This window comes from Coffea eugenioides, chromosome 3 (assembly GCF_003713205.1).
Source record: "Coffea eugenioides isolate CCC68of chromosome 3, Ceug_1.0, whole genome shotgun sequence".
NCBI classification, from domain to species: Eukaryota; Viridiplantae; Streptophyta; class Magnoliopsida; order Gentianales; family Rubiaceae; genus Coffea; species Coffea eugenioides.
Genome location: NC_040037.1, coordinates 6,962,144 through 6,982,655, shown reverse-complemented (window position 1 = coordinate 6,982,655; position 20,512 = coordinate 6,962,144). Strand labels below are relative to the sequence as shown.

The following is a 20,512-nucleotide window of genomic DNA, read 5'->3' as shown; positions in this document are numbered from 1 at the left end:
GAAGGTATGATTCATCGATTCCTTCACGCCAGTGCACAACACACATTCAAAGTTACTACTTAATCTTCCTCACTTTCTCATTCTATCCTTGGTATATAGTCTGCTCTTGCATAACAACCAAAGGATAAATGAGAATCTTGGAATGGACCCCTTATCCCATCCAGGTTTATGCCAGGAGGCTTCTTGTGAAGTGACCTTCAAAGCAGACTGCACATCGTATGTGCTAGACCTACTTGGGAGCCAAATTGTATTGTAGTATCCTCCTCATTTGGTACAGGGACAAGCTCACAGGGAGTAAAGTACTTCAATCTTCGTACCTCAGCATTAAATTTCCTCCCACATGGCCATCTCCATTTAGCACCTTGCATACAATTAGGAACAAGATCATTCTTAGTTAAGCTACATCCTGACAGTGGAGGCTCTGGTATAACGGCCCTACAGGATGCCAGTGATCATACCAGAAAAAGTTTCACAACCATTACCTATCACTGGCTTGATATGAAGTTGGGCTTTAGGCCATAGTTATGGATTTTCCTCCAGGCCCAAGAACAGTCAAATAGTAGTTTGGCACCCCGGAATGACGTCTTCTTAAGGTGGTGATGTGTACCCATTTTACCTACTTATTGTCCTTCTTGGATCAAATGTTCCAGAGCTGCTTGAGTTCTAGGTGTTGGTTCCATAGGATTAGATCATGTAGTCCCAACCCGCCTTCCTTTGTGGATTTGCTTATATCTCCCCAGCACACTTTTGCTCCATAATGCCTCTTAATCTTCCCAGCCCAAAGGAAAGAAGACATGAGACTTTTTATTTTTTATTTTTATCATCCCCTTTGGTAAAATAAAAGCACTAGCCCAGTATAACTGTACTCCAGTAAGTACAGTTTTTATGAACTAGAGCCTCCCTCCATAGCTTAGCTTCTTATTAGCCCAACTTGATATTTTTTTGCTGCAAATTGTTGAAAAGAGGCAAGCAGTCCTTGTAGTTTAGTCTAGATTCATAAGATAAGTGGTAGGCCAAGATACTTCACTGGAAGAGAGCCTATTGGCATCTGGATTAGGTTTCTAAGGGTTTGTTGCAAACTTTCATCCAAACCAGCACAAAATACTTGACACTTCCGTAAGCTCGGCTTCAATTCTCATAGACTCTAGAATTGGTCCAAAGTAGTTTTGATCAACTTGAAAGAATTAACAGTACCAATTGTTAAGATGAAAAGGTCATCCTTGAAAAATGAGACGGTCAATTTAGCCTTTGAAAGTAAGAAGTGTGTTCCAATTATGCCTCCTATTTAACACCGTTAGGCCAAAAACACTTTTATCAGACTCAAATCCTTCGAATATGACTAGGGTTATCCGTAAATCGAATGACCCAAGGCTGTAATTGAAACAAATTTCCTGGTTTGAAGGACTTAAACGAGACCATAACCTACTTTGGAGGACCAAAACGACATTTATCATGTCTTGTAACTAGATCAGACCGTTGCACTCAACAAACCACCTTGATTCACAGTCCAGATACCAAAACTCTATTCTAAATGCTGTATGCGAATAATACATGAGAATGACTACTATTGTTTGGTTGCAAACGCAGGCATAGCCTACATTGGATCACTCACTTCTACGACTTCCGTACTACATGAACTTACAGGCAGCCACCAATTACAAATAACTCACTACGGTAACTGGTTCTTTCCTTAATACAAGAAGATAGCCTGGGCCTAATTTACAAATACATTTGAGAATGGAAGCTCTGCAAAATCCCTCTTACACACATGCATGTGTTTGTATCTTATTCTGAAAAAGTCTTTTTCTCTTTTAATGACCTACATCAGATTGTAGGATCACATCTTCTATAGCTCAGTTTTGTATCTCTAGCTGCAGTGCCATTAACATAGCCTGCAGCCTCTCCCTTGCTTGGGTGAACGATGGCCTTGCAGCTGGATCTGGGGACCAGCATTCTTCCATCAACTTTCTCAATTCAGGATCACAGTGTTCAGGGATGGGAGGCCTGAGATTGAAATGTGTAACCCCAACTACAAAGAGTTGATAAAATGAATTAATAACTAAAATGCAGCAAACTGAACTTTGAGAAATTTAACAATAGAAAGAGGATAGTAGGATAATATGCTAAAGAGCAAACTGCAAAGTGACAATTCAGTATTGAAAGGCATCTCATCACTGATTATGTACAATTTATGATTCAATGAGGAAGCCATAATGTGATTCAACAAGTTTTTCCATAGCACCGCCTGATTTTTAAGAGAATACAGTATCTCTAATTTATTTTCATCATTTAACAGTTACCTACATTGAAGGGTATAACTTCAATCAATACAACTTCAATTGTCTGTGCTACTAACATGTTCATTCTACGTAGGTTGTCCAGAAGCTGTAGAATCTGATGCTTATCTATCATGATTACTTCATAGAACCTAAAGACAACAAGCGTTGAAAAATCGCACGACATAATAAAAATTACAAGATCTTATGTCACAACTTGATAAGAATCTCTAGAAGCAAACGTTAAAAGATTGAATTTCTAATGCCAAAAAAACATCATTTTCAGAAATTCTTTTGTGGAACTGCCCCCATTCCAGTTGATTTTGTAAGTAAATAAACAAAATACAATAGCAAGGCATATGTTGATCGACAAGGTATTGTACGTGTCAGGAACTTAAAAAGTAACCTTCAAATATCATACATAGCAAATGTCGTATCTCTAGTGTAGTAACAGACAGTGGCCCATGAAATACCTGAGCGGCAATTTAGATTCTCATTTAAGTTCCCTCCATTGTTAGATAATAAGCCAAGAGTGAAAAGAAAGTTCAGTCTCCTACTTTAAGCTTATGCTAGAGGTCCTAGTTGCCTTCAAAATTTGTGTCTGCAGAAGCTTATAACAAAGTCTTAACTGCCATAAAATGTTATCCCAACAAAATGCAGAATCTCACAGCTCAGTTGCCTTTTCTTCTCCTTTTACATGAACCGAGTTTTTCAAGTCCTGGTTTTGCTGTTTCTCCAAACAACAGTTCAGAAGGTTAAAAAGGGATTATTGTTTTTTACAACTAAAGGGTGACAATTTAGTGAATACAAAAGTCACATTCTGTCATTCCTATTATGATGGCTAATATAGCTTCAAGATAAGTTACTGCTCAAACAAGCACATGGTATACTTGAGAATATCATCAGCTGCTTTTCCACAATCAAGTTGTGGCCATGTAGCGGCAGTTCCACAGATAGTTACTAATATAAGAACCATCATGAAACGGCGTTTCATACTCAGAAGTCACAGCTCACTCTAGTCATAAGCAGCATTATTTTTTCAATTTTTACAACATATGTGGCTTTTTATCGAAGCTTAATTGTTACTAAAGTTCCAAAATAATATTCCAGAGTCTGTATCAGGCATAGTATGTTTTTGCATTGATCCATGCCAAATTGACCAGAAATCTTACATCTTATGATGTCAGGGTCCATATCTCCATATGGCACCTCTCCTGTTAGGGTCTCCCATGTCGTGATTCCAAATGTGTATACGTCAACCTGTAAAAAGCCACAAAAGGCAAATCAGCGACTGGACAATGTGCAAGATTCATATTCCAATCTCCCTGATTACTCGCTCGACAGAATCAAGAACTCTGTGAATCGAGAACTAACCTTATCAGAGACTTTATTCCTCCTTCCGTTCAGCAATTCTGGAGCCATCCAGCGGAGCGGTCCTCGCTTACGCCCAGAAACAAGTGCATTTTGTTTTATTTTTGATAGTCCAAAATCAGCAACCTGAAAACCATGAGGTCAGTTATCATGTCTCCAGGTATGCAATCAATTAACCACATGAAACCACGTTGAAATGGTTTCTGGCTAAATTAAACATCTTGAACAATAACCTTCTATTTTACTATGAAGGCACTGAACTTAGTAGAAATTAGCAATATAAAGAAGTTTGAAAAAACAATCAGAACAGGCTATTTTAAACTAGTCTTTGGACCAATTTTCCGGTTACTTAGTTCTGCATTAAATTCACAATGGTAAATACCTTGCATACGGGCCTTTGAGGATCTCCGAAGTTGACTAGCAAGTTAGCACCCTTCAAGTCAAAATGTATGACATTCATTGAATGCAAATACTCCATGCCAGAAGCAACATGCAATAGAACCATAAGTTTTGTATGCTGATCAAGTTCTCTGAAAATGGAGCACCAAGTCCATGGTTCAGTTTCATCTACAAACATTCATTGCCTAAAAAACAGAAGAACTTGACAACTTACCCCTTCTCTAAGAGGGCACATCTTAGCGATCCATCAACCATATATTCAGTTACATATGCCAATGTTCCTTCAGGATCATCAGGAACTACCCCAAAGAATGCGACAACTTGTGGATGGTGTAGTTTAGATAGGATCCGAACCTCTCTCCAGAAAGTTTTGGTCTGCAAGAGTAAAATGCAACGACTTTACTGGCCATCAAGTCTAAAAATTGTATTCAAGCAATGTAATATTTCTTCATCTTCTTGTAATAGAAAGAAAAGAACCCACCAATCTGTCTAAATCATCCTTAGCAACACGGCTCTTATCAAATCTCTTGATGGCAACATCTGTTCCCATCCACTTTCCGTGGTAAACAATACCATATCTACCAGATCCTAATACTTTCAGCTCCTCAAGATCAGCATATGATATTATCTGCAAATAGTTTATGAATTAATCAATCACATTCAAACAAAGTATGCCTATACATGAAAAGCAAGAGTTCACTATGGAGATTCAAATATTATTTGAATCACTGATTTGGTATGCTATAAGAGATAATATTATGCATTGGAAATAGTAACTCAACCACTTTACAAAGGACCAATCATTTCCATGTCTTCAGATAGTAGATCCGAAATGATTACAATACAACACTACGACATAAAATTACTGTACAGAAGGATTTGCCAAATATCTTAAGTTCTTAATTAACACTCCAAGTATGTCAGAACATTACTTAAGTACCCAAGGCAAGTCTGAGAAAGCGCACAAGACTCTTTGCATCCCTAAATGGCTAAATTAGGTCATGATGATGAAGAGTAAGCATGTTCATACGACAGCCCTGCTAAATGGGGATTCCAGGATAAAACTACATTGCAATTCTGAGATAGCAACATAAGGAAAAAAGATAACAATAACTCGAAGCTATGGAACATGAGTCAGCATCACAGCTGGTGCCAATCACATATCATAAAACCTATCCTCCTCTTTCCGTCCCTTCCTCCCTCCCTTTCCATTGCAATATTTCATATTTTTACACACACCAAAAAGTTCATCAGCTTAATCATCATACAATCAAATTCTAAATAAATGATGAAAATAGACCTACTTGGAGATTTCATTACTCAACTCTGACTTGTTTCGAGTTTATGGTTCAAAATTTTATAGGCACTGACTGCTGATAGAGTTTCAATAAAAAGATGCATCGATCAAATAGTAAAAGTTAAAGTAGCCAGGTCCAAGAAAGAAAGCATAATCACATAATCTGTATTGTATTAAGTTTTGAAACAATAAAATCATCTTTTAGATTTCATATTTTCTCTGTTCTTACTAAAATGGAATATAATTAATATTGTGATGTCCATCATACAATAATTGGATAGCTTTCCTGGCAAATGTTTGGGTGACTCCACCAAGTATCATATCATGAACCAGAATCTACACTTAATACTAAGATGTAACTCGAGCATTTTTCACTTCTAAGCTCAAGAAAAAATGTAAATTCAGCAAATGTTTTGAGAAAAAGAAAAGAAGACACCTCTTAGTATATGTCATTCAGAAGTAACTAAACGTTCTTACCGGTAAGCCACATAATCGATAGTCCATATCAATTCCAGCAGGATCACCATCATGATCGGTTCTGACAACCTACAGAATGCATAGTTAATTTATCAAACTTCACGATCAATAATAATAATCAGTAACGAAACAAAGAGAGTGAACAGCATCTCATCATAGTAATCAAAATATAGTGAGTAACAAATTAGTTCCAAAATAAGAAAAGGCCAAATTATCTATTTGGCCCTTAAACTTTTAATATAGACAAAACTTAACCCTCCAACTATTAAAAGTCAACTTTTAGCCCTTCAACTTATAAATTTGGGAACCTGTAACCCTTAGACCCAAGTTGGCAGCAGGCTTGGGGAAAGAATAGTTGGACACGTGTTCCAACAGCTCGCCAAGGTTGATGAACGCTTCCGTAAAAGAAGTGATTAATCCCCGAATTGATCTTGGAGATATCCCACCAGAATATACAAGGGCTATCATCATAGCATACCCAACTCCGATTTCGGCAACAAATCGACCGACCGTCGCCTCTACAGAGGGAAGATGATGGATATCTTGCTTTTTGCCGTCTTTTGTGTGTGTGTGTGGGGAAAAAAGATCCTTCTACAAAGCATATTAGTGCCGTTGGTCTCTTCGGTTGCAAAACCGGATATAAAGCGGACAAAAGGGCCACTAACCTCGACAAAAGGGAGGGCCACGGATTCCTATTTTACAAGTTGGAGGGTTAAAAATAGGCTTTTAACAGTTGGAGAGCTAAATTTTAACTATATTAAGAGTTCAAGGGCCAAATAGATAATTTGTCCATAAGAAAAAAGAAGTCCTCGTATAGCATCGCAGAGACAAAAAAATCCCGAACATCAGAACTTTTTTCTACACTCGGAGATTAATTGAGCGCTATTGAAAAGCTCCAAAAAAATAATAATAATTCTTTTTTTTTTCTTTTTTTATCAGAAAGTACTAACCGATTTGCATCGAAAAACACCGTTGCAATAAACAAAAAGATAAAAGGCCTTACACTTTTATCATAACCAGGGATAGAAAAGGCATCACCAATTCTTTCATCAGCTTCAACAACAAATCGGAAATATCCCTTCTTTCTCGCCATCATAATACGAAGGGTAGCAGCCTTAAGCTCTTCACTATCTTCTGTAACATCTTGAGGAGGTCGAGAAGGATTTTCTCCATGCTGAATTGATGAAATTCCAGTTTCAGGTTCACGCAAGCCATCATCTAGGACTGGGGGTTCTGCCGGCGAGAAACCTTGGGACTCGGGCACATTGAGAACAACCGAGCTCGAGTGTAGCCTGAAATTGAGTGCGATGCTCAGAGAATTTGAGTTTGATGGTGTAGCCTGAACCGTGCATGCTCGGACGGCTAGTCTGGGGAAGCCTGGGCACCGAAGAAGGAGTCCTGTGCTGGTTTTTACAACGAAGGGTTTTGGGGCGCTTAAAGCGGATAAGCTAATAGCATCCATGGTGAGGCGGTGGTGGTTAATGGCAGTTAAAGACGGTGGAGAGAAGGAAAGGATAATGGGGATGGTTGTGCTGTGCTCTGTTCGCCACCCCGTCAGTAAGAAATTCTTCAGTTGTTTTGTTTCTTAGAAGCTTCTACGTATAGAAGGCGGTTTGTTCCAGCAGTTGGGTGGCCTGGTGGCCTTTTATAGGGAAGTTAAAACCAACGCCAGAGTTGGAATGGTGGCTTAGTTTTGTATATTCAACCACACGGGTCAGTTTGCGATCATATAATATGAGCTATAGGAAATGTTTCGGCATCGATAAGTTACCGCGATTTTGTCATTATTTTACATTAAAATACTTGTGCAGCTGGCTGGTAGTTAGTGGACCCCGTAAAAAATATTAAAAAATATATTTAGGATAGAGATCATAATATATAATTATTTCACCTTTGTCTTTTTGCAAGTTGATTTTTGAAAACTAGAAGATGAAAATAAAACTAGTTGGTTCTTTTTCTGCCCTTTTCAAATTTTTTTTATGCAGAAAAGGCAAGAAAAAAACATTTATATTCGATTATGTAAAAATAAAGTAACAAAAAAGCCATAAAATTTGGGCACATTTTGGGCGTTGTTTTTTTTGCATGTGCAACCGAATATAGGTTTTGAAATATTTAGATAATCTAAACATAGGAAATCTAATCTAATGTGCGGCAATTTTTTTTAAAAAAAAAAAGTTATTTTGAAACCGCACATCTGATGTGCGGCAACGAAATACGTACACAAGGCTTCCAGGGCAATGCTGTCTAAGAAAAATCAATAATGCATTCATGATGATTCTGAGAAAAACCGACCGTCAAAATAATAGGAAAGCAACAGCAAGCAAAATTGTGTGCTGCGTGGGTCAAAAATCAAAATAGCCATGCCCAAGGTGATTGGTTGTTTGGCTTTGGCTTGGGGCGAAGAGTGGAATTGTGTTTTTGGGGGGGGGGGGGGGGGAGGAAATGACGACATTATGTTGGGTCTAATCTTAAGTAATTTGTGTTTCGCCTATTAGTTACTACTGCTAATTAAAAGCCATTGGCTTGAGCGAAGAGTGGAATTGTGGGGGAAATGACGACATAGTGACTACTGCTAATTAACCGAATGACTGACTTGGGGTTGACCCTTTTCCTCATTTCTTTGTCTCAACGATAGATTAGATGGCCTAATGAGCCAGACTTTCGTAACTTCAAACTCAATTCATTTAATTTGAAACATTTTTAGATTTCAGACTATGAGTTTCGAGTTCATAAATGTGAAACTCATACTCAACTTACATAATATTCGGGTTGTGAGCCTTAATCGGGTTTAACCCAAGTTCACTTATTACTCCTTCATTTTCTTAATATAATTACTATAACTATTAAGTTGTAAAACTAATTTAACATTTACAAGACTATAATATTAAAACTAAACATGAACAAATAATAGTTCTTAAAAAGTATATAAACCAAAACTTTTTCAACAATATTTATATTTGATTCGTTCAAAATGCATGAAAAATAGTAATAGAACATGCGATCATAAGCCAATACATCTTTAAAAGTTGAAACTTTTTTTATAATCTTGTGATTTGAATCCAAACATGCTTGATGATTTGTGTCTGTAGATCAAAAAGAAATCAACCAATATTATACCAACACAAAAATTTATTCAACCAATAAGAAAAGTTAGAGTCACTGGGTAGCTCAGCCGGTGACCACATGCGGTAGTATCCCGTAGGTCACTGGTTCGAGTCCCAGTAACGAAAATGGGGTAACCCAACAACCCGAATAAGGGTTGGGGCCTGAAGTGGGGCCAGGTCCTTTTCTTTTGACAAAAAAAAAAAATAAGAAAAGTTAGAGATTCAATTATGTATCACTAATATTGGCTCTCAAGAAAGCTCGTGGAAGAATCTTTAGATGTATTTTTATATTTTGTAATATATATATATATTTAGTATTTAATAATAATATATTTGGATATATAATCATACATAATATCAAAATATAAATATTATATATATATATATATATATAATTAAAGGGTCGGGCTTATATCGGGTTTGATCCTAATAAGACCCAAGCTCGGCTCATATTTAATTTGGGCTTAAATTTTAGGTTCAATCTCAGACCGACTCACTAAAATATCGGGCTCATCGGACTTTTTGTCGGGCTGAACGAGTCGAGTTCGGGTTGGCCCAACCCCATTGACAGTCCTACGATAGATGAATAAAGAAGGAAAATGTCAGCATCATCAGATATAAATAAATGTCAGCCATTTCTTATGATTGCTATTTTTCTTTTTTGTATTTAATAATGTATAAAGTTTTGGGAGGGTAGTTGTGACCACACAAGAATAAGTTTAACACCATCTAGCCTCTGTTAAGTCAAAGGGTGTGACTGTTATTTTCAGAAGTTCAAGGGATACAAAGGTAGTTTGGCTAAATCATAAGGGGTGTAGATGTAATTATCCCTAAAAGTTAATTACAGACACTAGATAGGCGTGGTAAGCGGTGCACGTCTTCAAAATGTCTGAATAGGAGGGTGTTGAGTAGTTGGGAGGCCTGGCCATGAAGAGTTCGATGCTAGTTTTCTTTTCTTTTTCATTTGTTTTAAAATTACAACATTGTTACTATTGGTCCGATACTAGGGAGAAAGGGGGAGGAAATGAACCTATCTAATCTATTAAAAAACTCGAAAAGAGCTACAATTGGTTACATGCTTGTCATTTTTTAGGAATTAAAAAATAAATTAAGGGTTCGTTTCGCCGCTCACGGCTCATCAGTGGCAATCCCTTTCTTATGCAGGAAAAGGTAAAAAAAAAAACATTTATGTTTGATTATGTAAAAATAAAGCAACAAAAAAGCCATAAATTTTGGGCACATTTTGGGCCTTTTTTTTGTGCATATGCAACCAAATATAGGGCTTGAGGTATTTAGACAATCTAAACATAGGAAATCTATCTTTTTTAACTACGATTTTATCTTGTTATCTAGTTTAATCAGTACGAGGTGAGGGAAATATGGTTAAAATCATTCCTTTTGTGAAAAAAAGGCTGGGATGCAGTTGAAATCATGAAAAAAATGCATGTTAAATATACCTATAATGGTGTTCAATTATCGAAAAAAAATTTTGAAAAATTGGTTAACAAATGGTATTCAAAAAATTTTATTTCCTTTCTATCCAAAACTTTGGCATAGATCTTATAACGGTCACATGAATCAACAAAAAAATATACAATTTAGCAGTTATTGTACTTACACCCACTCAATTTCTATGTAAATATGGCAATTCTATTTGTTTTCATTTTCATCTTCTAAAATTCAAAAATCAACTTACAAAAGGGCAAAATTGGAAGAATGCTATAGTCCCTCTACTAAATATATATCTTTAATATTATTTTTACATAAAAGGGCTGACATGTTACGAAGGTTATCATTTTAAGGATGTTAAGTGTGATTTTAGAAACTTGAGAGGTGTTAGGTGTGATTAGAAAAAATCTCAAGGGAAGTTTTTGAAATTATCTCTAAAAATTATAAGCTATGATTGTGATAAAAATTACTTCTTCAGTGCCAAAATTTACCATTTTTACATTGAAACTTACCCATTCTTTACTTAATTTTACCAAAAATCCCATGAAATCTCCTCTTAAACCATCATTACAAAATTTTTTTAAAAAAAAATGTCCAGAAGCCCAGCACCATCCCCTAAACCCCCAGATCTCTAATGTGGTTCCTTCTCTTCTCCAGCCGCCATCTCTAATTTTCTGAACCCTTTCAACTCCATTAGAGATGAAGGTTGTGCTAACAACTTATCTTAGTTATAAAATATCCAGATACCTGATCAGAATTTGCGAATAAATTGATTGACAAAACATGATTGATTTTGGGGTTAATAGTGGGATTAATATTAGGGTTAATATTTATGTCACTTTATAAACTTAATATTGGGGTTATATTTATGTCACTTTATGAACCTTTTTCTCTGCCCTTATAAGACTACTTTTATTTTAATTACCTATAATTATCCATCACTATGGAAGGTGGCAATGCGGTTTGTTGTAGCAGTTGGTGGCTTTTTGTAGGAAAGTTAAACCAAAGCCAGCGTTGGTGGCGTAGTTTTGTTTATTCACCACTTGGCGCTAGTTTGCTATCAGCCTATCATCATATGTGATTTATGTATATGATAGCTTTATAAGTTTCCAAATAACGGAAAGCTCAATGAACAGTAATAGAAGCGTCGCTAAAAGTGCCCATCTATGGTGCGGGGGTCCACTAACGACCAGCTAGCTGTACAAGTATTTTAATGAAAATAATGACAAAGTCACGGTAACTCGTCCTTTCCATAATAGGAAAGCAACAGCAAGCAAAATTGTGTGCTGCGTCGCTCGTAATAGCCTAAGGTAATTGGCTGTTTGACTTCTTGGCTTTGGCTTGGGCTTTAGAGTGGAATTGTGGGGGAAATGACATATGTTGGGTCTAATCTTAAATAATTTGTGTGTTTCGCCTATGACTTGGGGTTGAGCCTTTTCCTCATTTCTTTGTCAAAGAAAATTGTCAGCCATTCCTCAACGATAGATGAATAAAAGAAGGAAAATGTCAACATCATGCAGATAAATAAAAAAGCCTCTGATTATTGCATATTTGGCAAGCAAATTTTTGGCCAAGTTTATCTGTTACAAGTTTTTTAACAACCTTAGTTACAATAATCTCAAAAAACTTTTTAAAAATTTTAAACTATACACTTTAAAATATCTAAAAATTTACACACTTCAAAAATATTTTCTACAACTTTTACAGTAAACTACAGTAATATTTTAGACAAATATCCAAAAAAATTTACTTACCAAACGAGAACTATGAAAGGAGGCGTCTAGAATATAGCGGTATAACATTTCCATCATCAATTGGCATCTGCTAATTAATTAACGTCAGACGTCAAAAAAGATTTGAGGCACTGCTGAAAACGTTAATGGTTGCTATCTCGGAATAGGGGACCGCTTGGAAACTTCTTAAAAGTTAATTACATCTGTTAAGCATATGACGACACTAGACGGGCGTGGTAAGCGGTACGCGTCTTCAAAGTGTCTGAATGGGAGGGCGTTGAGTAGGGATGGCAACGGGGGTTTGGGGTTTATTTGCCATCGGTAATGGGGGGGTTGGGGTTTAGGTTTATAAGTCCCTCACAGGACTCCACAAGTTACCGGCTTTTGGAGTTACTGTGGGGAGTTAGGTTTATTTGCCAAAAATTCTTACTTTCGTAAGAAAATGTCAGAAAGAAAGAGTAGGGATGACAACGGGGCGGGGCGAAGGGAATTTTTTTTCCCCCGATTAGAATATGTACATAATTATATATATATATAATAATATTATCAATTATACAACTAATTATACATGTCTATTAAAAAAATTATTAATTAATTATACTAAATTTATTAATACATTTATGTTAAATTTCTAACTACACTTAATACAATAACACTTTTTTTTCTAAAAAAAACACAATAATAATTTCGTGATTGTATTTGTATCAAAAGTGAAAACTTGATTATTTTAGTTATATTTGTTTTATCATATTAGATTGTATTCAAATAATCTTTGTTTAACTATTTTTATGAGTTTCAATTGTGAAATTACAATGAATAATAATTTGGTGATGTGTTGATATTTTAGCACTTAATTATTTGCTCAAATTTAATTATAATAAAATTATATAATAAAATTTTTTAACCCCACGGATGCTCCCGAGAGAAAGCCGGGAGCGAAAGACGGGGGGAATTAAAATGCAACGGGGCAGGGGTTGGGAGAGGTATCCCCTGCCCCACCCCTGCCCCATTGCCATCCCTAGCATTGAGTAGTTGGGAGGCCTGGCCGCGAAGAGTTCGGTGCTTGTCTTTTTTTCTTTTTTCTTTTTTAAAAATATAACAACATTGTTACAATTGATCCGGTACCAGGGGAAAAAGGAAGGGGATGAACCTATATAATCTATTAAAAAACTCGAAAGGAGCTACAATTGGTTAGATGCTTGTCATTTTTTAGAAATTAAAAAATAAATTAAAGGTTCGCTGCACCTCAAATCAGCGGAGATCCCTTTCTTTCGCTGCTTATTTGAGATGCTGCAAACCCTTTTCACGAAAAACAAAAAAAAAGGTTCTTTTATTACCTCGATGAAAAAAAATGAAACTTAAAATAATTTTTTAATGAATTCTCTTTTATCATTTGCTACGACCCTTGAACTAAAAACCAACGCCAACCAACGCTACTTTTGTGATATTTTCTTGGTTTCACAATATACTGAGAAATTTGCTGAATTTTTTCAAAATCAAATGTGACTGGTTAAAACATAAAATTCGTAAATTGATCTTCTCTCTCTCTCTCTCTCTCGTTTGTACTAGCAAATTCATCCAAGCCTTGGGGCTTGGGCCCAATCATTTTCTTTGTTAAAAACTCAAAATGCCGAAAGAACCAACCAACGACGTCGTTTCAAACATCATACGCTATCTTCCTACTCCCTACCCAATGCACGTGGCACCGCTCAAATGCCCAAATCTGATAACAGTCTCTCAACTGTCAATCCTGAGCTCCCCCATCTCAACTCTTTTCACTCTTCCTTCACTGTTTTGTTACTGCCAAGTACCCCCAGTCTGCATCCCAAGAATCCTAATTTTCTCTGGAGATCTTGTTTCTATTCAAGGGGGAAACGGCTGCAACTGGATAGGATTTGATATGAATTCCTAGATAGAAAATTTTGTGGTGATTAGAAAATGCAGGGCTTGGCTGTTCAGGTACCCCAAGTACTAGCAGCATCCAATAAAGGGACGAATTATAGGAAGAAAAGAAAGCTTCCCTTCAGCCCTTTTCTTGGTTCTTTGCCTTGTTCTCCAAGAGGGCTTATTTCACCAGCTTCATCGTCGTCGTCGTTACCTTCGCTAAGTAAGTTCTTATTAGCTGGTTATTAGCTTTCTTGATTGAATTTTTTTCTGCTTTGATCAATAAGTTCAAGAAAGACTGAATCTTTGTTACTAGTGAAGCTGATTTAGTTGAATTTTAAGTGGCACTGTTGAGACTTGGTCTAATGATTTAGAATGGGAATTTTCTGGGGTTTTCCAATTTGGAGTACATTTCTGCCTAGTGCGGTTATAATTCAAATGTGCTAGAGGAAGATTATAATTCTAGTTTTAATGCTGGAATGGAATAAGTTGGTCTTTTAGGACATACGGTTTGTTTACTCAAACCAGAACATAAATGAGATGAATTCGAGGCTGCATTACCATATTTGACCTTTTTGTAGATCCTATGTTATTAACACGGCGAATCAATCAGTTGGAGGGTAGCAGTATAGAACTGAAACCTCCTACGTGTATGGTTACTTGAATGAGTTGTTAACAAGTGTAGTGATGAAGACGAGAGAATGAGCAGCACCACTGCTAGCTAATCATTGATGTCCAAGCTAATTCAAAAGGTTTTAGTACTTAAAGAAGACTAAAAAGTATTTCATATTAGGATACCGTGTATGCAAGGAAGAAAATTGGCATTGTTTTTTGGAAAGAGCCATGGTCTGCACTTTTCTATTGGTTTTAGGTGCTTTGAATGTGTGGATTGGCCCTGGGGCTGGTAGCCTTCAGGCTTGAAGAGGATGGTAGAATAAAGGAAGAAAAGCCCTGACAGAAGTGCGGAACTTATGTTTTAGTCTGTATTCTTTAGGTGCTTCTCCAATATTCTTGCATGAATTGACAAAAAGAGACTTGGTTAATTTGGTTTTCCATAATTAAAGAATTCTGTCACATAGGAATGACTTGCTGAGTGGAATATCTGTTCTATTTTATTGATTTTCATATACTAGTTCGTTTCTGTCACATAGGAATTCATATAAATTAGATTTCTTTATAGCACAATGTAGGTGGATATCCAGATCACTTGTAAGGCACAAGACAGTTACGACACATGCATCCAGTGTTGGCGTTGGATCTGGTGGCTTTGAAGGGAGCCAGGAGAATAACCAGAATATTTATTCCTCTGGGCCTTCAAGTGATAATTCTTCTGAGATGTAAGTTATTACTTTATTCACTTGTTAGAAGATAATAATTTGCATCTGCAACAACCCAGAAATATATTCTTATTGTTGGTTCCATATTAGATTGTTGAACTACAGAGTCTCATGGATGTTTTTTGTGGTTGGTGAGCTTGTTTTCCTTGAATCTTTAGTCCAAACAAGCTTCTGGCCTGACGTAATTGATAATCTTCAATTCTCCAATAATAAAATCATTTATTTGGTTTTCCACATGGAGGCATCCTACTGTACTACTTTCCTCGTGTTTCAGTATTTTGGGGTGGAAAAACTGTCAAATCTGTTACTTTGTGTTTTTCCTTCTTTTATCTATGTGTATCAATAGCGGTTCCAGGAAGAAATGATAAAAAATAAAGATTTATATTATCAGCAAGAAGCCAAGAAGTAATTAATCAGGAGTCATCTATTTATTGACCATGGAATGACTCTTTTGTTGCCAATGGGCCTAGAGCTGCACAATTCCATCTGATACTCATTTTATTGTTTTCATGAATGGCAGTGAGAGGCGTCCTAATCAAATTCCTTATCCTCTTGCTATAGCTATTGTACTATGTGGATGTGCTTTAGTATTTTGCCTGATTGCCTTCATTAAAGGGAGCCCTTCAGCAGTATTATCAGCAATAGCAAAGTCAGGCTTCACTGCTGCATTCTCTTTGATTTTTGTTTCAGAGATTGGGGATAAGGTAAATGATCCTGCCAAGACATGAGTTAATAGCTTGTATTGTCTTTGCAAGTGTTAGTATTTTCTCATACAGTTCCTTTTGTACCTCAGTGTGTTTATTTCTGTTCTGTATGGCACACTCTCTGCCAAATCAATTTATAATTTCCCATATGGCACATCTTGTATATATTCCTTTTCGTGTACTTTTTGGCCCTTGTCTGTGACCTTTGGAGATCAACTGTCAAAGTGATAGTATCATAAAAATTATAAAATAATACTCCAAATATACCTTCGTCGCCAAAACTGACCCAATTGTCCGTGCCAGTGGCGTTCTTGTTGGCCAACTGCATAGAATTCCATGATCAATCTCCACAAAACTAAAAGACCATGTTTTTTCCATGTTAGATACTCAGTGAAGTGATTTTGCATAGTGGTATTACATTATGATTGACTACTGATTCCTTTCAAATTCATATCTTATGTTGTGGAACTCAGGCATTTTTTCTTTTTTTAAACTTGATTTGACAGACATTTTTCATTGCTGCACTATTAGCGATGCAGTATGAGAAACTACTGGTACAAATCTCTCTTTCTCTCTCTCTCTCAACTTCTACTAGTTTATGACTATCATCTAGTGAGTTCTTCTAAGACTCTTGTTTTCATATTGTATCTTTGAATGTGCTAAATGGATGAGCTTTAGCTTTCATTTTATCAAATTTACATCTTTAATGCCCTAGAAACCAAAAGAAGAAATTAAGTAAAAACAAAACAAAAAGACACATGATGGTGATGAATATGTGGAAATTGTAAGATATAATAGATAAAGGGTTAAGTGCGCATTGTGGCAGATATAGGCAGAATTCAAATGGCAGTGCTGGCTTTGCTTGTCTAAATTTTCTGAAGGTGTAATAGGTACAGAAGCACAAATTTTTCATTTTCTTGAGACATGGCTGAGAAAAAGTTGTCATTATGACTCTTGTTTGGCTAGGTTACTGTGGAAGCTTTAGTAGTGAGAGTGATCAACCTGCAGCAATTTATTATCTTTTTTACATTTGGAAGTTTTCTTTGGTGAATTCCTTATTTCTCAAAGAAAGATTTTTACCATCTTTTCATCATCCTTGGATAACTTCTGTTCAGTTTTCTTGTGTTACATCTTTTAAACTCTAGCAGTTTAAGCTCAGCATATATTTGCTATCCTATGGCATTTTCTAATGCTGACTTTTTTTAACCTTGCTGAGGGATGAATGTTGAGTTGAACTGGTTTATGATGTTGACAATGAGACTTGCTGTGCCTAACTGCTGTTAAATTATGGACCAGGTCCTTCTAGGATCGATGGTTGCTTTGTCCCTTATGACAGTCCTGTCAGTCATTATAGGACGGGTTTTTAATTCAGTACCTGCTCAGTTTCAGACGAGTGAGTTGAGCTCTCTCTTTTCTTCCCAGTTCATTTCTTTGCAATAATTATGATATCATGCAAAGAATAATATTCTGGCTTTACAGTGTTATTTTCAGCACATAAAAAGAAAAATTTAATCAATGAAGGAAGGATGGAGTTCCTGCAAACAAATAATTTGTTTTTGGAGCAGTTAAGCAGCATGCTAAGGCTTTCTTAGTCATAGGACTCTATGTGGCCTTCAGTTTATGTATGCTTGACAATATTTTTGGTTGCAGAACCTGTATCTTTGGGGTTCTTCTTCATTAGTTTTTGTTGGTGAGGACATGATGAATTTAAGGTTTCCTGCATGATGGTTGTTATATAGTTGATAATGCATCTTTGTCTTCTTGTTTGGTCATTCGTGGCCTGTAAGAAGGGTGTTAATTTCTTAATACTCCAAAGCAGTGTTACATGGGAGACAGACCTACCAAGAAAATCTGATTTTTATTTTTTTCTTTTAAAAAAGGGCCTAAGAAGAAAATTGTTGATTGGCTTCTTTTGAGTTTGTTATGTACTGCTTTAATGCAACATATCCACATTATGTAGAAATTATCCCATGGATAACAGTCTTGCCAAAGATAATAGTTTGGTCCTAAAAGATTGTCCGTTTTAGCAGTAAGCACCATAAAATGCAGAATGACGAACATTGAGAAGCTGTCCTAATAGAGAATTAGTGTTTGTCTTGAACTAGTATATGTGTAGTGGACCATAAATATTTCAGTGTACAAGAGCTGCATCAAGGGTCCTTTCTGTTAGAATAGGCTACTACCTGCTAGGTACTCCCTATGCTGACTCATTCAGTAGGACTTCCACAATGAGGTACTTAGCGATGCCTCTGATTGTCTGTAACCGGACTTCCACAATGAGGTACTTCATAGGAACAAGAGACTTGCTATTTTATAGAGATTGAGAAGGTCTGGATGCTGTTTAAGTTCAGCTAGACGCATTTCATTGGACAATTTTCAAGAACAACCGGCAAGAACTTAGCCATTAATTATCCTAATGCTTGTGTAACATATATTTCAATGAGTTTTATGTAGCATCAGATATGGCAACATATTTCAATAAATGCTTTACTGGTTTTCATTGTTCTGAAAGTGGTCATATATGTAGATAGTATCATAGTATAGCTGTAGGTTATCTTGTAAACTACCAGATATCCATGTCTCCTGGAATAAGAAAAGGCAATTGACCCAGCTTGTTGTATCTCAACTTTAAAATCCTTCAATTAATCGTGATATTTTACTCACCGCCTGCTAGTTATTGTACATTTTATGGTTCCTTATTTTGATTATTACTTTTTGTCTGCAAATAGCAATTCCTATAGGTGAATATGCTGCAGTAACACTTCTGATGTTCTTTGGCCTCAAATCAATCAAAGATGCGTGGGATATTCCATCTGATACTGCTAAAACTGGAGAAAAGAGCAGCAATGAGCTTGGTGAATTTGTCGAAGCCGAGGAGCTTGTAAAAGAAAAGGTAACTTTTAATCCAGTTCATTGCACTAATGGAGCTTCACAAGATATCTCTTATGGTCATGTTTCTTAAAATTTAAAAAGATGATCAGGTTAAGATTGCTATACATGTATTTAATTTGAACTTCTTCAAGCTTTCAAATGGAGACGCAGACTCTCTCTAACCCCTCGTTCTGGCTGTTCATTTTTGGTGTTCTCTAACACGTGTGATATCTCCAGGTGTCAAAACGGCTTACTAATCCTCTTGAAATTTTGTGGAAATCATTCAGCCTTGTATTTTTAGCTGTAAGCATTTTCTCACTTTGAGTACTCCTTTCTAGATGATCAGTTGTATGCATTTTTTTTTTATGTTTTTCTTACAAATAAACACGCATGAGACACTCTTATACAATCTTAATCTGGTGTTGCTCTATGCCTCCTCCATATCAGCTTGTGGAATCTAATTCCTCTTATTTAGTACCTGCATTTTTTGTTTCCCATTTTTCATCTGTGTACTCAGTTGACTTATTTGTGGTGACATATTCAGATAATAGTCCACCCATAAGCTGCAAGGAGCTCTGTTTTGATGAAGCATTTAAGAAGTGTAATGCCCTTGTGTACATGTCTAAGTTAATATGCTGTTTGTTTGCTTTTCAGGAATGGGGAGATCGCTCTATGCTTGCAACAATAGCTTTAGGGGCAGCGCAGGTGTGAATTCTGAAATTCATCTGAGTTTTTATTTTTATATTTCTCGCAAATAACTGATACGTTTCAACTGCTGTATCCGGTCAGTCTCCTTGGGGTGTGGCAATTGGAGCCATTGTCGGACACCTAGTTGCCACGACTCTTGCCATACTGGGAGGTGCATTTCTGGCCAACTACATCTCTGAGAAGCTGGTAAGACCATATAGTCAGTCATACACAGTCTATTGAAGAAACCCAGTGATTTGGTTTGTATATATCTTACTGGTTTATTGTGAATCAGGTTGGGTACTTGGGTGGAGCTTTGTTCATTGTCTTTGCTGTTGCCACATTTTTTGGAGTCTTTTAGTGAAGCACTACATCATCGACGAAGAGAGATTGTTTCATACAGCCTCGAGGATCAAAATCAATAGTGACAATTGTTTTGGAGAGAACCCCACAAGACCACCAGTTGCTCATGGACGAGGCCTGTGGGTGCTCCATTCATTAGCTTATAGGTTTAAAATTTGGCCAACGGAAATGAGTTACTATTGTACAATAATGTACTATTTTTTTGTATATTAGATTAGAGGATCCTCTGAGCGTGTAGAGAATTACCTGTAGACGCCAGTGAAACATGCAGCAATGACTGCTAATTGCAGTTCCAAGAATAAGTATTTGGTTCATGATTGGCAAATGCATGCCAGAATGGTAGTGTAGAGAAATAGTTGAATTCACCCACAACAAATAAATATTAGACAGATTCTAAAAGAAGACTAGTCCCAAGAACAGATAATGAATGCAAGTCTTTAGTTCAACTCCACTTCTTTTTTTGGTCAAAAATTAACCCACATGAATGTGTGTTTTAGCAAGTACTCATTAGATAAACCCATTAAAAATAAAGCTATTTTACTTGACTCAATGAATTATAA

At 36.3% G+C, this 20,512-nt stretch overlaps 2 protein-coding genes across 2 annotated transcripts; one reads left to right on the top strand and one right to left on the bottom strand.

Moving 5' to 3' along the window:
- Positions 1 to 1,499: 1,499 nt before the first annotated feature.
- LOC113765467 (serine/threonine-protein kinase HT1-like) lies at positions 1,500 to 7,450 on the bottom strand. The gene is made up of 8 exons (XM_027309660.1): positions 6,824 to 7,450; positions 5,821 to 5,889; positions 4,528 to 4,674; positions 4,261 to 4,421; positions 4,030 to 4,177; positions 3,651 to 3,773; positions 3,449 to 3,536; positions 1,500 to 2,029 (listed from the first exon to the last, which is right to left on the bottom strand). Exons 1-8 carry the CDS (start codon positions 7,280 to 7,282, stop codon positions 1,854 to 1,856), a joined length of 1,371 nt encoding a protein of 456 aa, XP_027165461.1. The 5' UTR covers positions 7,283 to 7,450; the 3' UTR covers positions 1,500 to 1,853.
- A 6,361-nt stretch (positions 7,451 to 13,811) lies between these two features.
- On the top strand, positions 13,812 to 20,307 carry LOC113764640 (protein PAM71-homolog, chloroplastic). The gene is made up of 11 exons (XM_027308606.1): positions 13,812 to 13,943; positions 13,981 to 14,213; positions 15,171 to 15,327; positions 15,848 to 16,031; positions 16,538 to 16,585; positions 17,328 to 17,424; positions 18,761 to 18,924; positions 19,140 to 19,205; positions 19,557 to 19,607; positions 19,692 to 19,796; positions 19,885 to 20,307. Exons 2-11 carry the CDS (start codon positions 14,045 to 14,047, stop codon positions 19,948 to 19,950), a joined length of 1,107 nt encoding a protein of 368 aa, XP_027164407.1. The 5' UTR covers positions 13,812 to 13,943; positions 13,981 to 14,044; the 3' UTR covers positions 19,951 to 20,307.
- The last annotated feature ends 205 nt before the right edge of the window (positions 20,308 to 20,512 follow it).